The 22,206-nt window shown below is 42.8% G+C and overlaps 1 protein-coding gene across 1 annotated transcript in view; it reads right to left on the bottom strand.

The window, feature by feature from the left end:
- INSC (INSC spindle orientation adaptor protein) overlaps nucleotides 1–22,206 on the bottom strand; it is a 126,988-nt gene that overhangs the window by 88,529 nt on the left and 16,253 nt on the right. Inside the window, exon 2 of the mRNA XM_069469638.1 lies at nucleotides 716–816. Within this exon, the coding sequence (XP_069325739.1) occupies nucleotides 716–816 (101 nt within the window). The remainder of the gene's footprint in view (nucleotides 1–715; nucleotides 817–22,206) is intronic.

The following is a 22,206-nucleotide window of genomic DNA, read 5'->3' as shown; positions in this document are numbered from 1 at the left end:
ACACAAGACTTTCATGCCCAAATCAGGACAGTCCCAGCTGGTAAGCATAGATCTGGTGCCCTGTCACTTTCACCCTGGTTCTGGTTCAGGCTCTAGGACCAGGCAGATCAAATCTACACCAGCCTCTCCACACCTTTCAGCTGTGTGCAGATATCTCTAGTGGCCCCGGGTCTCTCCTTCTTTGGACTGAATGTCCCCAAGCTCTTCTCACCTCACCATCTTGGCATCACCTTCTGCTCAGTGTATGCTTCCCTCCCCCTCCCACACTGCCCAGCTCAGAGCAACAAGTATTTCCCAAGGATCATCTCTAACCTCAATGCTCTCCTTGGTACTCTGGGGGAGAGAAAAGATATCCAAGGGTAGACTGGCACCTTCCGAGAGGCTCAGAGAGGGCCTGCATTAAGGCCAAGGAACCCCTGTGGCTCTGGCCCCCTGGCCCAGGTGCAATCAGGAGCCTCCTCTGGGATCCTCCATCTTAGCAGCACACCCCACTCGATTTCATTGTCTGCCTCCACTTTAGACCACAGTTCTTTGGGGGCTGGGACATGCCGGATTCCTCCATGTCCCAGGGCCAAGTTCCATTCATATTTGCTGAGTGAACATGGCATCCCCCAATACTTTGTCGTAGGATCCCCCCAGGACAATGTGTGGAGAGATGGAGCCACCTGCAGCCTCCGGATGCAGGGGCTGGGCCTCAGCCAGCTGTAGGACTTACCGCTGCCCCGGTATGGGGATGGAGTCCAAATGGCAGCCTCCAGGCAGTGCCATCATGTTGATCCCAATCTGCAGCAAGGCCTGCCCACAGCGGTCGGGAGCCTGTGAAAGAGAGGGCAGGACAGCTCAGTGAAGCCCCAAGAGAAAAGGTGTAATCACTTTCTCACCCAGATCCAGGCCACAAGGAACCAAGGCAGATGTGAAGAAAAGGCCTCTAGATCTCCTCATATGGACCTCATACAAGGCAGAACCAGATCTGATCTTGTTTCTAGGTTCCTAGCCCACTATAAGCCCCAACAATCTTTTCTTATGTCCCATTGTCAAACATTTACCTGACCCATTTGGTACACCAAATATTGGGACACACGGGCCAGCAAATGTTGCATAGGAAGTACTTGTTCTAGAAAGTACCCACGGTTTATCTGAGATTCACATTTAACTGGACATCCCATATTATTGCTAAATGTGGCAACTCTATATTCTAATCCCCTGGCTACGTACCACAACGGCACTTGGTTTTCACTGTGATTATGCTTAAGTCTGTCTTGGAAAATGTGATCCTGTAACGGGCATAGTGGTTGCTTTCCCAGATCCATTTCACTTCAGATGATGTCATTTCACCCAAACTGCTAGTGACTGGTTCAGAAACAGGCATGTGACTCAATTCAGGCCAATGAGTGATGACAGGATTGCTCCTAGAGAAAGTTTTCTTTCTCCTAACAGAGAGCCACAGTCTCTCTCCCGTTGGACTTGAACAGGGAAACATATCCACTTCATTGTTGCTAGAGACCATCTTGCAGTCATGAGAGGAGTTAGCTGGAGAACAAAGTTAGTGCACAGAGAAAAAATAACTGGGTCCTTGATCACTGAGACACCAAATCAACTAGTCCTGGAGTCTGGCCCTCCTCTAGGCTTCCTATTCTCTAAGATAATAAAAGTTCTCATCATTTAAGGCAGTCTAAGTGAGCGTTTTTGTTCTGCACAGCCAAAAGCATCCTAACTTATAAAAGGGAAGCAGGTTCTGGGGCCTCCTATTCTAGCATGGAGATCGTGCTTGGCTTGTCTGTGCCTCACAGGTTAGACCAAATCTTGCTGCCCACGTGTTTGTCTTCTCCTGCCTTGCCTTGTCCCTTCTCTGCCCCTGGATGTCCTTTCTCCACAATCCTCTTTTTCATTTCTCTCTCTGCAACTCCTCCAAGCCAATAAGTAAGCCCTCCCGGGGGAAAACGGATATTCTGTCACCTTTGCCCGGCTAGAGCAACAGAAGACTCTTAACTCCATGATTACAAGTGACCCCTCTAGAAAAGAATGGAGGAGGAGAACTTTAATTAATAGTGATGAGGCTGAACACAAAGTAACCCCTGATGATGCTGGGAAGAAAGATTAAAATGCCCAATCTGAAAAGCATGGAGAGGCAGGAGCCAGAACAAACTGGAGCATTAGATAATTCCAGACACTCACTGCCATTGCCTGTTTCCTCATCTATGGGCCCCACTAGGCTGAGAGCCTCTTGAGGGCAGGGACTGCCCGTGTTCCTGGCACTCAGCCAAGGGCTAGGCATGTAGCCTGCACTCTATGTGTCTGTTGAAAGAATGAGTACAATGAATTGTTAATACATTTATGTTGAGCCCTATCTTTTCATCTGTAACTGAGGATAATAATATCTATTCTACCGGGCCAGGGTGAGAGCTAAATAAAAAGCAGCTGTTATTATTATTCATTCTGCCCTTAGGGTCTGCTATGTGCTAAGTCCCATGGTCAGCTAAGCTAAGAGAGATGCAGGAAATGGAATATACCACGTAAAGCACTTAGCAGAGTGATAGTGCTCAACCAGCATTTGTTACCATGTCTTGTGCCATCACTGTTTCTATCACTACTATAATGATTGAGAAGGTATATTTTTGGAACTTAATGAGCCAGCAGGCTGAAAGGACAGCACAAAAGAAAAAGCCGGAAACAACAAAGTGAGGTGTTTTTTCCCTTTTTGATGTGTTTGACTAAATTACAAAAAAGGAAAATATCGACTTCTCAGGGTAAAAGCTAAGAAGTGATTAAATGTCAGTGAGCAAGTAAATCCTATTTTACTTTCATCTTCATCATGGAGAAAACAGAAGCAACATAAAAAATGTTGGAGAGGGCATTAAAGCCTAAGGTGGGTGAGGAGACAAGGCGAAAGCAAGGAAGTTCCAAGGCCCTTCAACGTTTGAACCAACAGGACTCTGTAGGATGAGGTGTAGCTTACCATAGAATATTACATGAACCTCTGGATCTGCTTCAAGTCATATCTAAGTGACCCAGAGAAAGGAAGAGCTGTCATCAGCCAAAGCCTGAATGTAAGATACGTTCTTGATTTCTAAGGGGCAGATTCCAGAAACACAGCTTGGTGACCACAGATTCTTCAGCAAATTCTGGATCACCAATCTGTGAATGCTTCGGAAAGAAGTGGTGAGCATAAGAAGCCAGCTAGAGCACAGTAGAGACAAGTCACACCAAAGTAATCTACTTCCTTTCCATTAGGGGCTCTGAGCTCTTAGCTGAGGGGACTGAAATAAGTCTCTAATACATCTTGGTGTTTGTTAAAACGTCCCAGTGAGATGCCCTTGTTCATCCATTTCATCATAGCTTCCCAGCAGTTATGGAGGTGGAGCCTGCCAGCTAACACAACCTTGTTCCATGTGATCTTATGTGTGCCCAGAGGCTGGGGAGGCAACTCGAGGACATCTGGAATGCATATGTGCCACCACCCTATTCCCAGATTGCATTATTTATGGCTGCCTCTTTCCCCCAGTGGTACAAGACTTCTTGATGTCTGAAACCACATCTTGCTCAGTGTGAAAATGGGCACAGGACCCAACGCAATGACCTGCATGGTCAAGAGCCTGGGCTGTGAACCAGATTAGCTCTCAAAGGAACCGCAGCTCATGTTCTTTGGGGACGAGGGAGAATATTTTGAAAGTGAGACAGGGAATGGCAGGAGTTTAATCCAGCTGATATTTATAAAGTGCCTATAGCAATAATAATAATAGCTAATATCTGCTGAACATATACCATGTGCTAACCATTGTTCTAAATACTTCATGTAGTACTAACTCATTTAGCACTATCATCAGCCCCTTGTTACAGATGAGACCTCTGAAATTTAGGAAGAAGCACAGACTAGTGGTGACAGAGGAGCAGAATCCAGGTTTATGATTGGAGGGGAGGTGCTGGAGCAGTGAAGATGATGAGAGCAACAAACAGCCAACATGTGCCCATGTTTGCTAACAGGCAACCTGATTCCATTCCCTGCTGGCAACACCCAGCCCCAGTGGGCCCTTCACAGAAAGCCCAGCACTCTTCCCTCCCACCAGTACCTCCCTCTGCTCCCACCTCCCAGACTATGAGTCCTGCAGAGGACAGAAGAACAGTCCTAGGAAGAAAAGAAGCAATCACTGCTGTCAAATGGAGGAAGGAAGAGGGGCACAGACAGTGGGATATTTCTCTTTTGTTCCTCATTTATTGGCTATTTTTGTGAAAGTTCTATAGACAGAAATGGGCCCTAAAGGGATCAGGGGAAGGGAGACCATCGTCCCACATAAAGCTGCAAAGTGGCATTAGCTTTCCCCAGAGACCTGTGTTAAGCATGCAGTCCTCAGGAACTCAACTACTATAAAGGTCTGTCTTTCAGTCTGACGCCCTTGCAGCCACCCCTGCCCACGGCTGAAGTCTGAAACCAAGACTGGATTCAAGGTAACCCTTGGTCCGACGAAGCTATGTGATCTCACTGGTGTTGCAAAAAGAACATGAACTTTGGAGTCTGATAGATTCAAATCCTGACTCTACACCTGGTAAGTACATAACCTTGGGAAAATTACTAATCTGCCAATTAGTAATTGGCAGATTACTAATTCCCTCAATTATACCTACCTTCCATGAACTTCATAAGGATTAAATGGGGTTATTTGCAAAAGTCCCTGACATTGTGCTTGGCACATGGTAGCATCAAAGAGGGAGTGTCCTTCATCTTGGAAGATGAAGTTGAGAAATACATCTCAAGGCAGAGATGCTGCTTTGCCCAGTAAGAGTGGGGAAAAGGACACATGAAGGAGTGAGCAGGGAAGAGGAAACCCCTTCGTCACCTCCCCCAGGGCCCTTCCTAACTCAGTGAGAATCCCATGGATCCTGCAGCCTTGTTTCTTCAGGGTTCTGAGCTGTGTCTCCCCCACCAGGAGTGGCTAGTTTACAACAAGGACTTGAAGCTGTAAGAGTCTCTGATTTAATTCAATGCCTGCTGTGACAACAGTTCCATTTGGACAGCTCATTTCTGCTCCCACATCCCATTAGAGACAGCCCTTGCTCACCTCCATTTGGCTAACGAGACTGGGCTCAGAGAGGAAATGGAGGCTATTTACAGTAAATTATTCAATTAGAACCAGGCACAAGGGTGGTTTCTGCCATTGTCTAATGGGCCGATCCAGGTACAGCTCAAGGCATGGCTGGGATTGCTTAATCTGCAGAGTCCATTAGGGCTGTCAACAGGGAAGGGACAGTAAATATTGTGGAAAGCAGTCAAGCTTCAGCAGAAGCGCCAATAGAGGGAGGAGGGAGCTGGGGTGTCAGAGAGGCATGGGACAGGACCAGGCCAATCTGGCTCAATTCCTTTTTCTCAAAGACCTCAGAGAGTGCAAGAGCTGGAAGCAACAGAGCTGTCTTGCCATCCGTCATTACAAATCACTTTACATTTAGAGCTGAAAGGGCCCTAACAGAGCATGCTTGGCTGGGGAAGAAATCACGGCTTTTCCAATGCCTCAATATCTGTTTCCCCATCTGTAAAATGGGGAAAATATAGACTCAACCTCACAAGATTGTTGCAGGCATTAAGATAATCCATGCGTAAATATTTACTTTTCTTTCTGGTCCCTTGACATATGAACCCACTTCCCACCATTGAGAAATATCCCTGTCCTTAGGAGTCTTAATGAAGGGAAAACTTGCTTCCCAATATAGAAAATGAAAAAGCCAGGCACTTGTTTCCAAGCCTCTTTTGCAGCAAAAGCAAAACCACATGACTTAGGTATCACCAATCAGGCAGACAGAACAGAAGCACATGGCCTAGGTTTCACCAATCAGAGATACAGAGGAGAAGCACGTGGCCTAGATTTCACCAATCAGGCACATGGAGAATAATTTACTGTGATGGTCTAGGTTTCACCAATCAGGGACACAGGACTAGGAGCTTGAGAGTGGGAGGAGATTTCTTTCTGGGGCCTAAGTGGCTACAGTAGAATCAAGTTCCCCTGTACCTGGCATGCAGACTACACCTCAAAATGGCCCTTCAATTTATGCTTTTTTCCAATTTGCCTTCCCTAGTCTGAGCCAAATGCACAGGATTTACAGTCTGGACGGCTAGCTTCTGGGTGCCTAGCCCAAGAATTATCCCTGATGTGGCGTTTTCCCTCATCCTCCATATTTTTCCATCTCCACTGACACCTCGCTGGTCAAAGGCATTGTCATCCCTTACTCAGACCTCTGCAAGAGCCTCCTAATGTGCTCCTCCGTTCTCCTCTCCAGACCTGCCCCTCTCCAAACCGTTCTCCACACCACCAGAGTGATCTTAAGCACAAATGTAATCACATCAATTCACTGTTTAAAAGCCTTCAATGGCTTCCTGTTGCTACTGAGACAAAGAACAAACCCTTCCAAGGGCCACTTGGCTGGCATTGATCTGGCCCCTGCCTACCTCTCTAGGCTTCCTTGTCACTCTCAGCCCTCCAGCCACTCTGGCTGCTGTTTCCCATTTCAGCAAGCCATGCCTCCCCTCCAAGCACCTTCACGGTACTCCTTCCTCTGTCCACAGAAGCCTGGCCTCCATCTCCCCTCACCGCGTTATTCCTATGACCCTTCAGAGCTGCCACTTCCTCAGGACAGCCTGGCCTGCCCTACGGATTTAGTCAAGTCTTTCACTATGAGATTCTACAACCCCTTCAGTATTTCTCCTCCATAGAAGTTATCACAATTGTAATTAAATAACTAACTGATATAAGAGCCTCACTGTTTTCTCCCTGAGGGTACTGGGGCAGGGAACAGGGGTCTGCCCTGCTCACTGCTGGGTCCCCCATGCCTGACTCGGTGTCTGCGACTTGTTGACTGACTGGATGAGTTTCTGCTGAAGGAACCTCAGCTTCCTCACTGATAAACTGGAGACAAAGGTAACTATTTCACCACGTTGTCATGAGTGTACAGTGAGACAATCACGGGAGGGCTTTTGTGTACCACACACACTGTGCGTTGAAAGGGCTCTGCTCCTAACCTCCACTGAGACAAAGCCACCTGTCCCTCCAGAGTTCTTGTAGTCCTCACTGGTCGCACCAGCGGGGCAGCCTCCCTCCCCACCCCCAGCTCTGTGTTCATCAGGTTCTTCCAGATGGACAGACAGATGAACCAATGGACAGTCACAATGCTGTAAGAAAACTACAATGGCAGGTAACCAAGGGCATGCTAAGCCGGGCTGGGGGGTGGGGTGGTGCAGGGGCTTCTAAGCAGTACTAGGTCAGAATGGAAGGCAGAAAGGAGGGGTCCCAGGAAGCTTCTCAGGTCATGATCCCAACACTGAAACTTAAAAGAAGAATGTGGGGCGAGCAGAGGAAGGAGAAGGGGCTGAAAGGAAGAGTGCACAGGGCAGAGGGAAGAGCATGTGACAGGCACAGAATCACGAGCATGGTAAGATTAGGGAACTGCAAGTGTTTCTAGAAGGCTGGAGCATTCTGTGCTGGTTGTGGAGTTTACAGGAAACTATCCCAGTAGTGTGGGGATGTAGAAATTACAGTGGTCACTTTTGGCTGGGGGAGTAGTGCAGACTTCTTAGAAGAGGTGATATCTGAGCTGGGCCTCAAATACAGGGTAGGATTTTGCCAGGTGAACATGGGCCAAGGGCATTCAGGGCCAAGAGGGCAGAGTGAGCCATGGTAAGGAGACCAAAACAGGTAGCAAGTATTCAGGGTGCAGATCTCTCGCAGGAGGCTGGAAGGAAGGTGCTTCTGTGACCCTCACTGGGAAAGGAACTGATTCTTTGGACTCTATCATATGGGTGATAGGGAGCCATTGAAGGTGTTTGGACAGGGGAGTGAAAAGATTAGAGTGGGATTGCAGTTCACATGGTGAGCAGTGGAGTGGATGGACTCAAGGGTGTGGGATCAGAACAGGTGTTCATTTAAGAGGCAGGTACAAGCTTCCACGGGAGCACTCAAGCCCTGGAGATGGAGAGGTAGTAGAGGCCTGGGGTTGAAAAAAAGGGCTGCAGAGAGCTTTGGGAGGTAACCACAACATATCTCCCTCCCTGCCCCGACTCTGGGCCTCTGTGTGACCTGTACAAATGTGGCGATAGTCATCGGAGATGTCTCAGTACTGCTAGCTGGGGTGGCCGCCATCCTGCAGCAATCAGATGCTTTAAGAACCCTCATTCCCAGGGCAGGCACAAGAAACCATGCAAGCTGCCACCCAGCACTGCTGAATGGACCCGGCCTCATGAAATATAGAGAGCTCTGGCTCCCTGGAGGAAGCCCCAATAGCCCCCTACAGCTGTCAGGCGACAGAGCCCAGGGAGTAGGCAAAACAGACCTCAGGACTCCCAGAGCTGGGCCTCGTCTCCTCCAGGCCCTGAAAACCCTGGCTGGATAGGCCAGAAGGACTTACATCAGGTAGAGGAGGCCCCACCCAGACCTCGGCTCTGCCCCTCAATTCTGGAGCCAGAACAGTTTCAGCAAAGCACAGACAAGGTTCCAAGCCTCCACCTGATTAATTGGATACATCTCCCTTCCAGGAGGGATTCCTAGGAGGCAACAGGAATCTCACCTACACAAATACCGTGAACTTGACGGGGCTAAGATTACAGCTTCCAAGCAAAATGCAGGCAGCCTTCTGGGTAGAGCATGAGGGCCTTAGAGATTATGCCCTTGTAACAGCAACAGCAACAAGGAAGAGGAGGCGGCGGCAGAGAGGGAGAAGCACTTACCGGGTGCTCACTATGTGTAAGACACTCTCGTAAACGCTTTACATTTAATCCTCAAACTAGCCCGTGAGATAGGTTACCATTGTCATCCCCATTTTTCAGACAAGGAGACAGAAGCACAAAGAGGTTAATGTGGATGATGGAGAGACACATTCAGAAGAAGAAGAGTCCACCTGAGGTCCCACAGCAAGCCCAGCTGGGGGCTGCAGGCAGCTCTCCTCACTCCCATGAACTCCTCCCATGGAAAATCAAAACAGGGCTTTGTCTGGCTGGAGCCTAGAGAGACAACCAGGTCAGAGTGGTTTTCCATGGGAGGTTATGGGAGCCTCAGCTCCCCATCCGTAAAGCAGGGATGATTACGCCTGCTCTTCCTCCTTTGCTGTGGTTACCAAGTGCAGGGAAGTAGAGTGGGCAGGGAAATTTAAGGGGCCTGGTCAGATTCCACTCAGCCCTGAAATGGGACAGGCAGGTTGACTCAGAGGGACCTACAAGTGCCCAGAGGTCAGAGAGAGAGGAGCCCAGTGTCTAGCTGTCCCCCACTGAGGCGCATGTGTCCCAGTACCTGATTTATATGACCACCCAGCCTCTAAATGGCTCCACCTTGTCCAAGCCAACCACCAGGCAGCCTCCCCTGAAGGAGTGTGTGTGTCCATCCCAGAGGGAAGCTGAGGCTCCTGTAGTCAGGAAAGCCATGGTGGTTCCCACCTTGTGTCTCTGGGTGGGCCCTTCTGGTTGCCAGGCTCTAACCACCCGGCTGCCCATCAGAGGAGCTCCCAGCCCTCAGCCACACAAAGAAGCTGCAGTTACTGACATTCTGGGAACTGGCCCTGAGCTGCGGATTTTCTAAGGGTCAAAAGTGAGAATCCAGCACCCAGACCTCAAGACCTTAGGTGAAGTGTAGCCCCAAGGGAGGCATGGCTGAGCCTTTGAGCCACCCCAATCCAGAGCTCTGTTGCTTAAGAATATAAATTCAGGAGTAAAACAGCCTAGGTTCAAATCCCAGCTCCATCAGTTGTTATCTGTGTGAGCCTGAGCTTTAGGTTTCTTTATCTACAAAATGAGATATATAATGAAAATAAACTGAGAATGCTGCACACATCAGTGAGATCACATATGTGACGTGCCCGTCACACAGTGGATGTTTATTTAAAAATTTGTTCCATCTTTCTTCTAGCTGAGGACTGTGTCTAGCAGTAGCGAGGCAGCCAGACAAAGGCTATTCTGCACCTCCTGAACTCCAACTATTCAACTCCTTTTACTCTTTAACTTTTTAATTATCCCTTCTTTCTTTCTAACTTTTCCTGATGTGAATGTTAGCCAACTGCTCAATGTTCCTTAGATTCGATTTGCAAAAAGCGAGAGACCTCTCCCACTGGGCCCAGGTCCCAGGGTGCTAAAATTAACAATCAGTATACTTTAAGCTAATGACTTACTGGTTGTGACTGCCACGAATAGACATAACTCTCAGATAAAGGCCATTAGAGAAAATTGAATAGCTCCAACGTGGTGAAAATTTGGATACATCTTGTTTCATAAATCGTACTCAAAGGTCACACTGGGCAAGCTATTTTCCTCTCTGAGTCATGATGTGGACCCAGGTTGAAAGGGTCTATATACCCTTGGGAAAAGGACAGAGGAGAGAGAATTGTACAATCTCTTATAGTTTCACAAATGTAATTTTCTCTTACTTCTAAAGCCATGAACAGATCAGTACTACATCAACAACAACGATAGTCCAATCTTCTCTGATTTTATATCTTCCCCAAATCCTCCAAACTAGAGTTTGCTCGCTAACATTTGGAAGGAGGTAGCATGGTGAGGACTGGGAAATCTGAAAGTGAAGGATTGGGATTCCAATCCCAGTTTTGCCTCTTACTAGGACTCTCAGACCTTTAGTTTCTTCATCTGTAAAATGGGAATAGAACCTTTCCTCAGGGTTATTGTTAGAATCACATAAGATCATGTAGCCTGCATGATACTTCAGAGCAAGTAAAATAAAAATACCAGAGGCTACTTTGACCCAGGGGCTAGTTAACGGTACCACATAGGAAGTTTCATGATATCCATCTTTGTGCCCAAAGAAGGATCCATTTCCTGCCAAGACTTCAGGCCCAAAGAGCTGCTTCCCACCAAAGGGTATTAAAAAGCAGACTATATTAAATATATTGGAAAGAACCAAAGCCTACTACAAAGAAATTTGATAAAAAGTCTAGTACACAGAGACTGCTATGGTTTCAATATTTGTTTTCCCTCCAAAGTTCATAGGTTAAAACCTAATCCCCAATGTGACAGTTGGGGAGATGAGACCTTTAAGAGGTTATTACAGATATCCCTCATTTTATTACAGTTCACTATATTTTGCTTCACAGGCATTGCATTTTTCTTTTTTTTTTTTTTTACAAATTGAAGGTTTGTGGCAACTCTATGTCAAGCAAAATCTATTGGTGCCATTTTTCTAACATGTGCTCACATCATGTTTCTGTGTCACATTTTGGTAATTCTTGAAATATTTCAGTTTTTTCATTATTGCCATATCTGTTATGGTGATCTGTGATTAGTGATCTTTGATATTACTGTTAAAATTGTTTTGGGGCCAGGCGCGGTGGCTCACGCCTGTAATCCTAGCACTCTGGGAGGCCTAGGCGGGTGGATTGCTCGAGGTCAGGAGTTTGAGACCAGCCTGAGCAAGAGCGAGACCCTGTCTCTACTAAAAATAGAAAGAAATTATCTGGCCAACTAAAAGTATATATAGATAAAATTAGCCAGGCATGGTGACACATGCCTGCAGTCCCAGCTACTCGGGAGGCTGAGGCAGGAGGATCACTTGAGCCCAGGAGTTTGAGGTTGCTGTGAGCTAGGCTGACGCCACGGCACTCACTCTAGCCCGGGCAACAAAGCGAGACTCTGTCTCAAAAAAAAAAAAATGTTAATTTAAAAATATAATTGTTTTGGGGAGCCACGATCTACACGCATATAAGATGGAGAACCTAACACCTATGTGTGTGCGTTCTAACTGATCTACCAACTGGCCATTCACCCATCAGTCTCCATCTCCTCAGTCCTCGGGGTTCCCTGAGACACAACGATTCCGAAAAGAGGCCAGTTAATAACTCGACAATGGCCTCTCAGTGTTCAAATGAAAGGAAGAATTTCACATCTCTCACTTTAAATCAAAAGCTAGAAATGATTACGCTTAGTGAGGAAGGCATGTTGGAAGCTGAGACAGGCTGAAAGCCAGGCCCCTTGAGCCAGTTAGCCAAGTTGTGAATGCAAAGATTCTTGAAGGAAATTACAAGTGCTACTCCAGTGGACGCTTAAATGATAAGAAAGCAAAACAGCCTTATTGCTGATATGGAGAAAGTTTGAGTGGTCTGGATAGACCAAACCAAGTACAACATTCCCCTAAGAGAAATCCTAATTTGGAGCAAGGCCCTAACTCTCTTCAATTCTATGAAGGCTGAGAGAGGTGAAGAAGCTGCAGAAGAAAAGTCTGAAGCTAGCAGAGGTAGGTTCATGAGTTTTAAGGAAAGAAGAAGCTGTCTCCATATTTTGATCAATGTCAAAATATCAACATTCACAAGAGTTTAGAAGAAGTTAATTCCAATCCTTATGGATAACTTTGAGGGTTCAAGACTTCAGTGGAGGGAATAACTGCAGATATGGTGGAAATAGCAAAAGAACTAGAATTAGTAGTGGATCCTGAAGGTATGACTGAATTGCTGCAATTTCATGATGAAATTTGAGCAGATGAGGAGTTGCTTCTTGTGGATGAGCAAAGAAAGTGGTTTCTTGAGATGGAATCTGTTCCTGGTAGAGATGCTGTGAACATTGTTGAAATGACAACAAAGAATTTAGAATATTACATAAACCTTGTTGACAAAGCAGCTGCAGGGTTTGAAAAGATTGACTTCAATTTTGTGAGTAAAATGCCATCAAACAGCATACATGCAACAGAGAAATTTTTCATGAAAAGAAGAGTCATTCAATATGCAAACTTTATTGTTGTCTTATTTTAAGAAGTTGCCACAGCTACCTCCATCTTAAGCAACCACCGCCCTGATAAGTCAGCAGCCATTAGCACAAAGGCAAGAACCTCCACCAACAAAAAGATTACAACTCACTGAAGGCTCAGATAATTGCTAGCATTTTTTGCAATGAAGTATTTTTTTCTGACACAGGGTCTCACTCTGTTACCCAGGCTAGAGTGCAGTGGCATCATGATAGCTCACTGCAGCCTCAAACTCCTGGGCTCAAGCAATCCTCCCGCCTCAGCCCCCTGAGTACCTACCTAGGACTGTGTACCACCACACCTCGCTAATATTTTTATTTTTTGTATAGACAGAGTCTCACTATACTTCTCAGCTTGGTCTCAAATTCCTGGCCTCAATTAATCCTCCCACCTCAGCCTCCCAAAGGATTATTGGCATGAGTCACCATGCCTGGCCCAATAAAGTGTTTTTAAATTAAGGTATGGATTTTTTTTAGATATAATGCTATTGCACACTCAATAGACTACAGTATGGTATAAACATAACTTTTATATGCACTGGGAAACCAAAAAATTCATATGGCTTGCTTTATTGCAATATTGGCTTATTGCTGGAATCAAACCAGCAATATCTCTGAGGTATGCCTGTAAGCCATTAGGGCAGAGCCTTCATGAATGGATTAATGCCTTTATCAAAAGGCTTCACAGAAATGGGTTTGCCCTCCTGGCTCTCGCACCTTCTGCCATGTGAGAACTCAGCCTTCCTCCCCTCCAGATGCAAGGCACCATCTTTGCAGAAGAGAATGGCTTCACCAGATGCCAAGCATGAAGATGTCTTGATATTGGACTTCCCAGCCTGCAGAACTGTGAGCCAATAGATTTCTGTTCATTATACATTACCTAGTCTATGGCATTCTGTGACAACAGCACAAAATGGACAAAAACAGAGACCATGCTTTGAGTAAATACATACAAAAACATTAAGACATTTTCTGTGATTAGTAAAATTGACCCTGAAGAAATAATTAACATCACAGCTCACATCCTGTGTGACCAAAGTAATATGGGACATTCAAAGGAGAATCCAGACTGAACCAGAACCTTGGCTCAGCCACAAAGTCAAGGATTCTCAACAGCTCATTAATGAGAAGGAACCAAAGACAGAACCATCACCTACTCTAGAACCACTGTGTATAAACAGAATAACCCAGAGTGTGAGCACAACACAGTCATTCTCAACGATCCTATTGTCATTGTCATAACATCCTCAGTTAATGAATATTTTATGTTGAGAGAGAGAGAGGGTATCTGGTACATGGACCATGTTTGCCACATCTAACTCTTTGGGGCACAGAATGGATCAAACATGAAAAACAGCCCATTCACAGAATGCTGTCTTATCAAGACTCATTTATGTCTAGTATGCCACATGTCACAGTAACATCTGAACAGTGCTTTGCATAGTGTCTAACATGGAGTAGCAGTTCAATAAATGTTAGCTCTTCGCCCAACAAAGTGTGCCATGGTTCTCCAAAACCAGGCTGCAATTCCATAATTCTATGCATTGGTCAAGGCATACCAGCACATCCTGACTATAATCTCTCAATTTTCTTTTTCTACCTCCAGGTAATACCAATGCTTCCGGATTCAGCTCTCACCCCACCTCATATGGGAGGCCCTTCCAAATACCGTAATCTATACCAAGTTCTCCCTCCAAAAAAAGTCACCCAGAAAGAAAACTGTAAGGTCTTGAATGATTTTAAATTATATTGTAATAGAAGGTATACTTTCTCAATTCTCCATCCCTCTTCCCCTTCCTGCCTGTTGAGTTCTGCCAGCACAACCTGAAAGCCACAATATGGCAAAGCAAAACGATGGAAGAAGATGAATTCTGAATCACAGCTTGGAGTAGAGCCACTCAATCCACATCAGTCTGTGGGATAAGCAAGAAATTAATATAATATGTTAAACCACTAATATTTGGGGGGGGGTGAAGTTATTTGCAGCAACTTGTCTTAATTAATCAAGCTAATTGTGAAAATTAAAGTAAATGCTATATTTAGGGCACTCATGAATGCACTAGACACACAGAAGTCACTCATTACATATAAGTTCCTTTTCCCTTCCTCCTCAGTCTTGGAGGAGATGATGGAATATTTTGTTTGTCTACTGGCCCTCTGGACACTGACTCTAACTCATGCACAACACAACCAGCGTCCAGAAGTTGATGGGACAAGGGTGGAATGGACTAGATACCTAGAAACATTTAAAATCCTATCAATTCTGAGAGTAAGATTCTGTTTCTCAACCATTGCCTTCTCTGCTCATCCGCATCCATTCATAATAATAGTTAAAATTTACTATAGCCAGGTCATTTTAAGATGCATTTTTTTTCATAATTTAACATCCCAAATTGGGATGTATGTTTCAGTCAGTGGCATCTTGGCATTGTGTCATAGTTTAATTGGAACCATATTTTCTTTTTTATGAAGTAACAAGGATCTCACAATATATGACATCTTAAATTCAGTGAAATATGGTATTAGGCACTAAACTATGTGCCAAGAACTCTTCTAAGTGGTTCACATAAATAATTTCATTTATTCCTCCAAACATCCAAAATAATCAGTACTACTATTTTTCCCATTTTTAAGATGTGGAAATGGAGATCCAGAGAGGTTCAATAATTTGCTAAGATTCAATAATTTACACAGCTAATAAGTTGAGTGAGGGTAAGGATTCTATTCTCTCTTTAAGGTCCTCCATACCATGACAATATTTTTCAGCACCTCATTTTTAATTAACAATTGAGCTCTCTCCTCATATAGAAAACTCACATAGAATTTTTATTTCTAGAACTATGGCAGACCACTCTAAAATATTTCTCCACAACTTCAAAGGATGAATAATGATGGTTTTAATGTTTTTAAATACATCACTGAGCTGGCAAAAGTATGAGAAATCTGGAGAGACCAAAAGCAGAACCCGGAGTCCTAAGCAAGAGTGGAAGGGAGTTTATTCCCTGAGAACATCTGCTTAATGTTGTATTTTCTGAACTTCCGTTTCATGCGTGTACAGGGCAGGGGAGACAAGAAATACATCCAAGGGACTTCCCAAGGGGAGGAATCAAATAGAGGAATAGAAAACCAGAAACTCAGTGTAAGGGTAAATGGAAATAAACCTTCTATACAAAATTGTTAGCAAGAAAAGTTGAGTATTAATGACCATGCTATGGCTCTCATTTAGGTTTGTGGCCTGAATTTACGTTATCTATTGGGGCGGGGGGATCAATTGGAGAATTTAGTTCCAAGAAATAAGAGAGACTTTGAAACATTTTCAAAGAACAAAGGCCATAAAATATGGCCCAGCAAATGTGAGAAAGAACTAAGTAGAATTTCTATACATTAAAATACAATATTTAAAATGAAAAACTCATTGGACAAATTAATCACAGCTAAAGAATGGATAGGTGTATTGAGAGACAGAACAAAAGAAATTATTCAATACTCAGCCAAGAGAGACAAATAGAGAAAAAAGTACGGCAGAACTAAAGCTAAGAAACATAGAGTATTATAGTCTAACAAGCATTTAATCGTATTTGCAAAGAAAGAGAAAAGAGAGAATGGGGGAAAGTGATACTCAAAGAAATAGCAGCTGAAAAATTTCCCAGAATTTTTGAAAGACAAAATAACTTTCCAATTCAGAAATGCAATGAAATTCTAAGCAGGATAAATACAAAAGATACACGCACCCTATACAACTCCTAAGACTAAAGAACACCAAAGACAGAGATTTTGAAAGCATCTCAAGGAAAAAGAAAAGGAGATTGAGAGATCACCACTTAATATTAATGGCAATGATGAAAGTCAGGAGACAACAGGAAAATATCTGATTATAGAAAATAATTGTCCTAAAATTCTATATTCAGAAAAATTCTCTCTCAAGAATAAGCATAAAATAAAAGCATTTTCAGGCAACTAAAAATCCCACACTAAAGGCACTTCTGAAGGATTTACTTCAGACGGAAAGAATGTGATGTCAAATGGAAGGTTGGAGATACAAGAATGATGAGCAAACTTATTTGAAACTATGTGAGTAAATCCAAACAAACTTTGACTGTAAGACCTTACAATATCTCATTTGTGAGAGAAGGGAAAAAATGAATCTAAAATATTGTATATAAATTCAAAAGGGGATTACTAAAGTATAATAAGTGTGCTAAGGTTCTATTTGGGGGGAAGGAAGAGAGAGATGAAAATTAACTTTAGGCTTGTTAGGTTATTAATGCTATAATGTCTAGAGTAATTAACTAAAAGATTAGACATAGAGAAAGGAATAGACAATTCCTTCCAACTATGTAGAAAGGAAAAAAATGAGTGACTAATAAAGAAAGAGGATTAATCAAAATAAAAGAATGTATGGAGAAGAAAGTATCAACATATAGTGGCCAGGCGTAGTGGCTCAGGTCTATAATCTTAGCACTTTGGGAGGATGAGACAGGAGAAGTGCTTGAGGCCAGAAGTTCAAGACCAGCCTGGGTGACACAGCAAGACTCTGCCTCTACAAAAAACAGAAAAATCAGCCAGATGTGGTGGCATGCACCAATAGTTCCAGCTGGGGTGACAGAGTATGACTCTATCTCAAAAAAAAAAAAAAAAAAAAAAACAAGAACAAAAGCCATATAGTAATCACAATGAGGGTAAATGAGCTAAACCACCCAGTTATAAGAAAGGATTATGAAGGGTGCATTAACCAGCTGGGAGGGAGGCAGATTGTGTATTCTACGTGCTGACTGCAAAAAATATCCCTAAAGCAAAAAGACCCAAAACAGCCTAAAGTTAAAGGCTACAAAAGATATGTCATAAAATACTTACCTAAAGAAATTTAATGCTAATGTATTTATATAATACAAAACAAACTTTAAGACAATGAGCATTATAAAGAGATTCACTATGTAATAAAAATAAAAAGTTTAACTCATCAAGAAGATATAACAATGAGGATGTATTTAGTAACACAGTCTTAAGATATATAAAGTAAAAACTGATAAAACTTCAAGGAGAAATAAACTAGTCCAGAATGACAAAAATTTCAACCCAATTCTTTCATTAATTGATAGATCAAGCAGAAGAATTATCAGTAACATTATAGGAGACTTGAATGGCACATTTAAATTAGATTTAATGTTTATGAATAGAATACTGTATCCAACATGTCAGGAATATATTCTTTTCAAGTATTCATGAGCTATTCTTTTTTGTTTTTTTAATCAACTAGTACCTTAAAGGCAAGCCTCAACAAATTTCAAAAGATTGACATTCTGTAGATTGCAATCTCTACCCCAATGTAAATACCCCCATATATCTGGATATTTTTAAACAAACAAAGAAGAACGTAGAGCAGAAATTAGAAAATAAACATGAATTGTCTGTGACCATACTACCCTGAACGTGCCTGATGTCATCTGATCTTGGAAGCTAAGCAGGGTTGGGCCTGGTTAGTACTTGGAGGGAGAAATAAAGCTGAATGATTATGAAAATACACATGTAAAAATCATGTAGTCTGTAAATAAAGTAGTAGAACTAAGAGCAAAAATTACAGACTTAAATATTTCAAATAGAAAATAAGAAAATCTGAAAATAAGAAGAATTTCTAACTTCTAATAACATAAGAAATTTTTAAAAGAAGAGAAAAGTAATTCCAAAGAAAGTATCTGCAGGAAAGAAGATAGGAACAAATATTAAACAAAACACAAATATAAACACAAAACAAAACATAAACACAAACAAAATGGTCAATGGAGTTAAAGTTGGTTTTTGAAAACATAAATAAAATAGACAAACTTCTAGTAAGATCAGAAAAAAATCAGAAAAAAGGAAACACAAATAAACAATATTAACAATATGTGGTTTATTACTGCAGACACAGTAGAGATAGAATATTATGCAATATTATTGAAAACTAAATAAACTAAATAAATTTCTTAAAAATACAATTTACCAAAATTGGCTCAAGAAGAAACATATCTATAATCACTGAGCAAATTAATTAATAGTTTAAAATCTTCCCATAAGGAAAATATCAGGCCCAGAGAAGTTCATAAATGGGTTCACACATTTCACAGAAAAGATAAACTCTTCCGTAGAAATGGCAAAGAGAAAACACACTTCAGTTGATTTTATGATGCTGACATAACTTTGAGGCTGAAACTAAACAAGAACAACATAAGAAAGGGAAATACATAGGCCAATCTTATATATGAACATAGATAAAAATATGCTAAACAAAATATTAGCAAACAAAATCTAGCTATATATGGAAAGGATAATACAACATGGCCAAGTTGGATTAAGCCTAAAAATACATGGTTATTTTAATATTAGAAAATAGATTAATGAAACTCACCACATTAACAAGCTAACAAAGGAAAAAAGTATGACCATCTCAATAGATAAAGAAAAATAATTTGATAAAATTCAACATCCATTCACAATAAAACCTTTGAACAAACTAGGAATAGAATGGACCTTCCTTAAACTGATTAAAAGGCATCTCCCAAGAAAAAAATACACTTAATGATGGCATGTTGAACGCATTCCTATTAGATCAGAAACAAAATAAAGATACCCAACTTTCACTAAATTTTATTCATTATTGTATTAGAGATCTTAGCAAGTATAGAAAGAAAAAAATGTATAAGAATGGGAAGAAACAAGACTGTCATTGCTTGCATTTGATGTGGTTTTCCATAGGGCCGCCACATTGGCCAGCACACAGCCAAGGGACTGAGTGGACGCTGAAGCTGGTCTCCACTGTGTTCACCCAGCCACACACCCACACAGGGTTAGCTTCACCAGGCACAAACCTGAAGTCCACTGAGCAAGCCCAGTGTCCATGGATCTGTGTTTCCCCAAACGTAGTACCTTTCTCTAATTCTTATAAAAATGTCATATGAACTAGCAATTCATCTTCATTGTATGTAGAAAACCCAAAAGTATATACAAGTAAGTTATTTTAATTCATAAAAGAGCTTAAAGAGTTGGCTGGAAATGAAGATACAAAAGTCAAGTATACTCCTAGACACCAGCACAAGCATAGAGTAAAATTTAGAAGAGAGGCCACTAAACAAGAGCAACAAACATACATACAGTAAAAAATTAAACTTAACATGTCCAAAATTCTGTTGGCATAATGTAAGCCCCTTACGAGAAAATTATAAAATGTTATTAAAAGATATTAAGGAAGGCCAAGATAAATTAAGAGATAGTTCATGTATACGAAATATCATGTATATGATAGGGAAATGTCAATTCATCAAAAGCTGATCTGCAGATTCAGTGCAATTCCAATCAAACACTCACAGGATTTTTTTCTGAGAACTTCACAAGTTGAATCTGAAATATACAGCCAAGACAGTCCTGAAAAATTATTTAAAAGACTTTTCCTACCAGATAATAAGCCTTTTTTAAAAAAAATAATAAATACAGTGTGATATTGACCCCAGAATAAACTTAGAGAATGGAATGGCAAGCCCCAAAATAGACCCAAGCAAATATGGAAACTTGATTCATGAGAGGGGAAGAGGGAGGGTGACAGATTCAGAGCTCACAGACACACTTCTCAAACCACAAACAGAAAGTGAATGGGGTGTGGGGAGGTAGTTGAAGTCCATCGCTGCTCCTGCCTAGTGTGAGAGGAGAGGGCTCCTTCTTGCTTATGCACGTCTACCCTCCAGGTTCCCTCTTGCCCCAAGGCAAAGATCTAGCTGGGTTGAGCAGAAGAGACACAAGCTAAGAGGGTTACTTTAAGAGCCCCTTTCTGCAGCCAGAAAGAGCCAGCCCAGCTCCAGGATCAAGCAGATGAAAAAGCTTCTAAAAACAAAAAAAAGGAAGGTTAAGAGGCCCTGGGTTTTGCCACATACCCACGACCCTGCTAAAACAGCAGACAGAGGGCAGGATCATTGGTAACAGCCTGCAGAGGACCTGCTGCTGCCCTGACCTATGCCTCTCTAGGCACAGGGGCCAGGCCAGCCCAGCCCTTATCACCGGCCCAGGTGGGAGAGGCTGCCCCAGGCTAAGAACACTGCAACCTTATGTAGTTTAGGTATGTGGTGGCAGGTGCTCTCACCCTGATACTTCTGTCACCTGGTAAACACCACAGCGCCCATCCCACGCAGTCCTTATAACAACCCTTCCCAAACCCAAAGGGTGACACAAAAAAGCACAAACCATCAGCCAAGAAACCTGCAGCTTAGTCTCAGCTCTGCCGGACGCTAACTATGTAACCTTAGTCAAGTTAGTTAACTCTCTGGGTCTCTTTTCTCATAAGCAAACTAGCGATAATAATATATATTTGGTTACTTGGCACAGTTGTACAGATTGAAATATAATAATAATAATGAATATAACACTATGATACTGCTTTGTATCCCTATATGATGCCATGAATATAGGAGGGATTTTGTTAGGCAACGTGGTCTGTGGAAATAAGAGTGTCTTAAAAAACACAAAGGAATGAATCTATAAAGGTGAAATTTCAGGCAAAGTGAAAAATGAGCCCTGGGCCAGGATAGAAATCTGAAAGTCAAAGTCATAACCAAAATTCTGCTGGCATAATGTAAATAAGAAATCTAGAAAGTTATACAGGACAGGTCCTCAGGAATTGTTTTTTCCAACCCTGTAACATACACAAAAGGAAACTAAGGCCCAGAAAGGCCAAATGATGTGTCCAAGTCACATAGCAAATTTATGGCTGAACCCAGCATAGAACTCAACTTCTTTCCAGCCTCCCACTAAGAATCTGTCCAAAACCTGACCTGGCCCCTGATTGCTATCCTGAAGGGCATGATGACCCCACAGCTGAAAAAAAAACGCCACTGCCTTCCCCAGGACATTCACCAAGGGACGTGGACTGAGGGTGCTTATTTTCCTGTGTTTACAAGTTAGCTCACAAGTATAACTCATAACTCACTCCTCTCCATGTGGAAATCCCTGTGCCAATGGACAGCACAAGACAAATAGGATGTGTTGACCAAGAGCTTAAGAACCAATTACCCATCCAGCACTGACGCAAACCCTGGGGCCCGGGCTTACAAGATCTACAGCCCAAATCCCTCTAACTTTTCAAGAAATTATCTCCAGCCTCAGCCCTCCCCACTAGGATCCTGAATGCAGGGATCATCAAAGGACATTTCCGTCTGAAATCTTGCTGTGAAGCCATAGACTTAGATAGAAACTGATCACAGGCCAAGCCACGTGAATCCATAAGAGATCCAGAACTGGGCTCCACCCTCACCCATGGGCAGCTCCTTCTGATCCCACACCTGGCCAGCCCTGAGACCAGCCTAACATCCTGCCTTGGTCTGGTTTAAGAGGGGAGACAGTGTGGCCCTGGAGGTCAGGCAGAGCATCTGCTCTGTATCAAGCCCCAGCTAGATGTGACAGAGAAGGAGATGAATAAAACAATTTTCTTCTTCTTAGAATTTCCTCTTCCATTGAAAGAGACATGTACATGCATA

The sequence above is a fragment of the Eulemur rufifrons genome, chromosome 6 (assembly GCF_041146395.1).
Source record: "Eulemur rufifrons isolate Redbay chromosome 6, OSU_ERuf_1, whole genome shotgun sequence".
Lineage (NCBI taxonomy): Eukaryota > Metazoa > Chordata > Mammalia > Primates > Lemuridae > Eulemur > Eulemur rufifrons.
Note: the sequence above shows the minus strand (reverse complement) of the source record. Positions and strands in the feature narration are given on the sequence as shown.